General features: G+C 41.6%; 2 protein-coding genes across 5 annotated transcripts in view; both read left to right on the top strand.

Annotated features, from left to right (window-relative positions):
• ddx51 (DEAD (Asp-Glu-Ala-Asp) box polypeptide 51) overlaps window positions 1-2,199 on the top strand; it is an 11,774-nt gene extending 9,575 nt beyond the window's left edge. For both annotated transcript variants that reach the window (XM_027011345.3, XM_027011346.3), the window contains exons 10-17: window positions 1-110; window positions 276-453; window positions 528-643; window positions 794-910; window positions 1,174-1,275; window positions 1,489-1,552; window positions 1,666-1,800; window positions 2,078-2,199. The exon at window positions 1-110 is cut by the window's left edge and continues 33 nt beyond it. In XM_027011345.3, coding sequence (XP_026867146.3) covers window positions 1-110; window positions 276-453; window positions 528-643; window positions 794-910; window positions 1,174-1,275; window positions 1,489-1,552; window positions 1,666-1,800; window positions 2,078-2,104 — 849 coding nt within the window. In that variant the 3' untranslated portion in view covers window positions 2,105-2,199. The remainder of the gene's footprint in view (window positions 111-275; window positions 454-527; window positions 644-793; window positions 911-1,173; window positions 1,276-1,488; window positions 1,553-1,665; window positions 1,801-2,077) is intronic.
• Window positions 2,200-2,400: 201 nt separating this feature from the next.
• The window catches only part of LOC113578181 (Golgi membrane protein 1), a 7,961-nt gene continuing 7,861 nt past the window's right edge, over window positions 2,401-2,500 (top strand). For all 3 annotated transcript variants that reach the window (XM_035536011.2, XM_081703093.1, XM_035536010.2), the window contains exon 1: window positions 2,401-2,500. This exon is cut by the window's right edge and continues 57 nt beyond it. The gene's annotated coding sequence lies outside the window, so the exon portion shown is untranslated.

The following is a 2,500-nucleotide window of genomic DNA, read 5'->3' as shown; positions in this document are numbered from 1 at the left end:
ATGGACCAGGCCTGGCTCAGTCAGGTGACCAAAATGGTCTTTAAGCATGAGAGAGGTTCAGAGACATCAATCTTCAGGAGGGCGGAGCCTGGCCCAATAACAGTGGCAAGGTATGACTATACAGAATGAAGCTAGAAATGTAAATATGCAAATTTTATGTTTTTTCTATTAGCATAGGAGTTGCTGTGATAACAGTGTGTAAATAGTGTGTAAAAATGTTCACCCCCTTGTTGTGATAATATTAAAGTCTTACATTGTGTGTGTGTGTGTGTTAGTCTGTCTCCCCCTCAGATGCCGCTGCAGAAGCTGCTCTTCTCAGCCACTTTGACCCAGAACCCGGAGAAACTGCAGCAGCTCAGTCTTTATCAGCCTCGTCTGTTCAGCTCCAAGCACACCTCAGCACTCCGCTGCACACACACACAAGATAAATTCATCTTCCCCCAGGGCCTCTCGGTGAGCATCTGCAAAACGACTTTCCCCCACTCCCTCACTCAGATTATGGTCATTTATTGCTCTTCTTAATGCAGGAGTACTATGTCCCCTGCACTCTGAGCAAGAAACCTCTTCTCATCCTCCACTTCCTGCTCCGACTCAAGTTCAGGCCTGTCTTATGTTTCACAAACTCACGGGAGGCAGCGCACAGGTAACGTTACTGTCACTGATCAAGTACGTATAAGCCTGGTATGCTTGGTAGTAGCAGTTTGAGTGTTGAAGTTGCTCAACTCTCAGCTGTTTATCTGTGAGGGGGGAAAAAAAGGTCTTACTATGGAAACACTTTCATGTTCTCCCTCAGGCTTTACTTGTTGGTAAAGCTCTATGGAGGAGTGGAAGTTGCAGAATTTTCCTCCAGACTCAGTTCCAAGGAGAGGAAGGAAAGCCTGAAAAGCTTTGAACGAGGAAAGATTCATCTGTATGTATGCTTTTGCCTTGGTCATGTTGGACCTTTCTATGGATAGCCATCTGCAGGTTTTAGCTTCAACCCTGCAGAGCTCACCACTCTATTTAATAAGCACAAAATCAGGTGCTTTTCTGCAGGTTTGGTCCAGAAACACTAGGCCTTCAGTTAAATATTCCTGCTGTAGTGTTACCAACATTGCCTAGATTAGGTGTGACAGAGGCAGGTACAGAAATGTTTTGCATTGCCTTCTAAACATGTCTTTTTTTTTTTCGTAGGCTAATTAGCACTGACGCTGCAGCCAGGGGCATCGATATACAAGGAGTTAAATGTGTCATTAACTACGATGCCCCTCAGTTCATCAGAAACTACGTCCACAGGCACGTTGACTGGCTTATGTACTGTTATCACAATTCCATAAGAGGTCGGGAACCATAGGCAGATGTTTAAGATGCTGGTTAGATTAAGATACTGCCCATATGCGAAAAACTGGAGGTTGGGACGAAGGTTTATGAATTAAAGGAGACACTTCAGACTTCAGAGGGATTCCGAAGTTGCTGCTGTTTTATCCCATTTCTCGCCATTTGCTTCAGGGTGGGAAGAACAGCAAGAGCAGGAAAATCTGGAGTGGCTTTCACGTTCATTTTAGGAGTGCAGGTGTGCAGATATCCAGATGTCACACATGACACTGACTATTCTTGATTACCTTTTTACAAAAGACAGATTCAAAAGGCCTTGGTTGTTTTTTTTTGTTTTTTGCGTGTGAGCAGCAGGAGAGATTTGAGAAAATGGTGCAGGAGGCCGGCAGTCCTGGTCTACAGAAACATATTGTAAAACCGGAGATCCTCAAAGAAATGGAGAGCCGCTACGGAGAAGTATTAGAAAAGCTTGGTAAAATTATACGGGTAAAGACTTAAAAACTATTTCAAATTTGTAGTATTACTTCGTCACACAGCCAACAATTTCTTAAACTAAGCTAATTTCAGTACAGTTATTGAAATATGTAACATTTTCAAATAAGTAAGAATCAAGGCAAAGAAGTGTTTAAATTGTTAAACACTGTAAAATTGTGATTTTCGATTGTATCTTGGAGCAAATTCATACTCACACCTCATGCACATTTTCGAAACTAACGGTTCAGCAAAGGATGAATATGATTGATTTTTTTTGCCCCCCCCTCAGGAGGAAAATGCACGGAAGCGTTTCTAAGGATTATTAACAATCTGCAAGAATTGTTTTTTCACGTCTTTTTTTTTTTAAAGAAAAAAATGTGTTTTCAATAAAATGTACAAATTAAAATTAAATTATGCTTAGTACTGGTTTCTCATTTCATCGACCTAAATGTGAATTACATCTGAACATCTGATTTATGGACAGCGACGTTAAAGCTGTAACCAGCAGTTTCTTTTTCGCAACTCTCAGAGCCGTAACTAGTAGTTTTTTCTTCGCATCGTTTTCGAAAGATGAAAACGCCGAAACGCGACACGACTTACTGAGCATGCGCAGTGTTCTATACGCGTAAACCCAAAAGATACTTATGTGCGGATGTAACGGATGTAACGGCTAGAGGTTGACAAACCCTTGGTCAGGAAAATAAAGTAGATG

Source organism: Electrophorus electricus, chromosome 20 (genome assembly GCF_041902795.1).
Source record: "Electrophorus electricus isolate QZ-2024a chromosome 20, ASM4190279v1, whole genome shotgun sequence".
NCBI classification, from domain to species: Eukaryota; Metazoa; Chordata; class Actinopteri; order Gymnotiformes; family Gymnotidae; genus Electrophorus; species Electrophorus electricus.
Note: the sequence above shows the minus strand (reverse complement) of the source record. Positions and strands in the feature narration are given on the sequence as shown.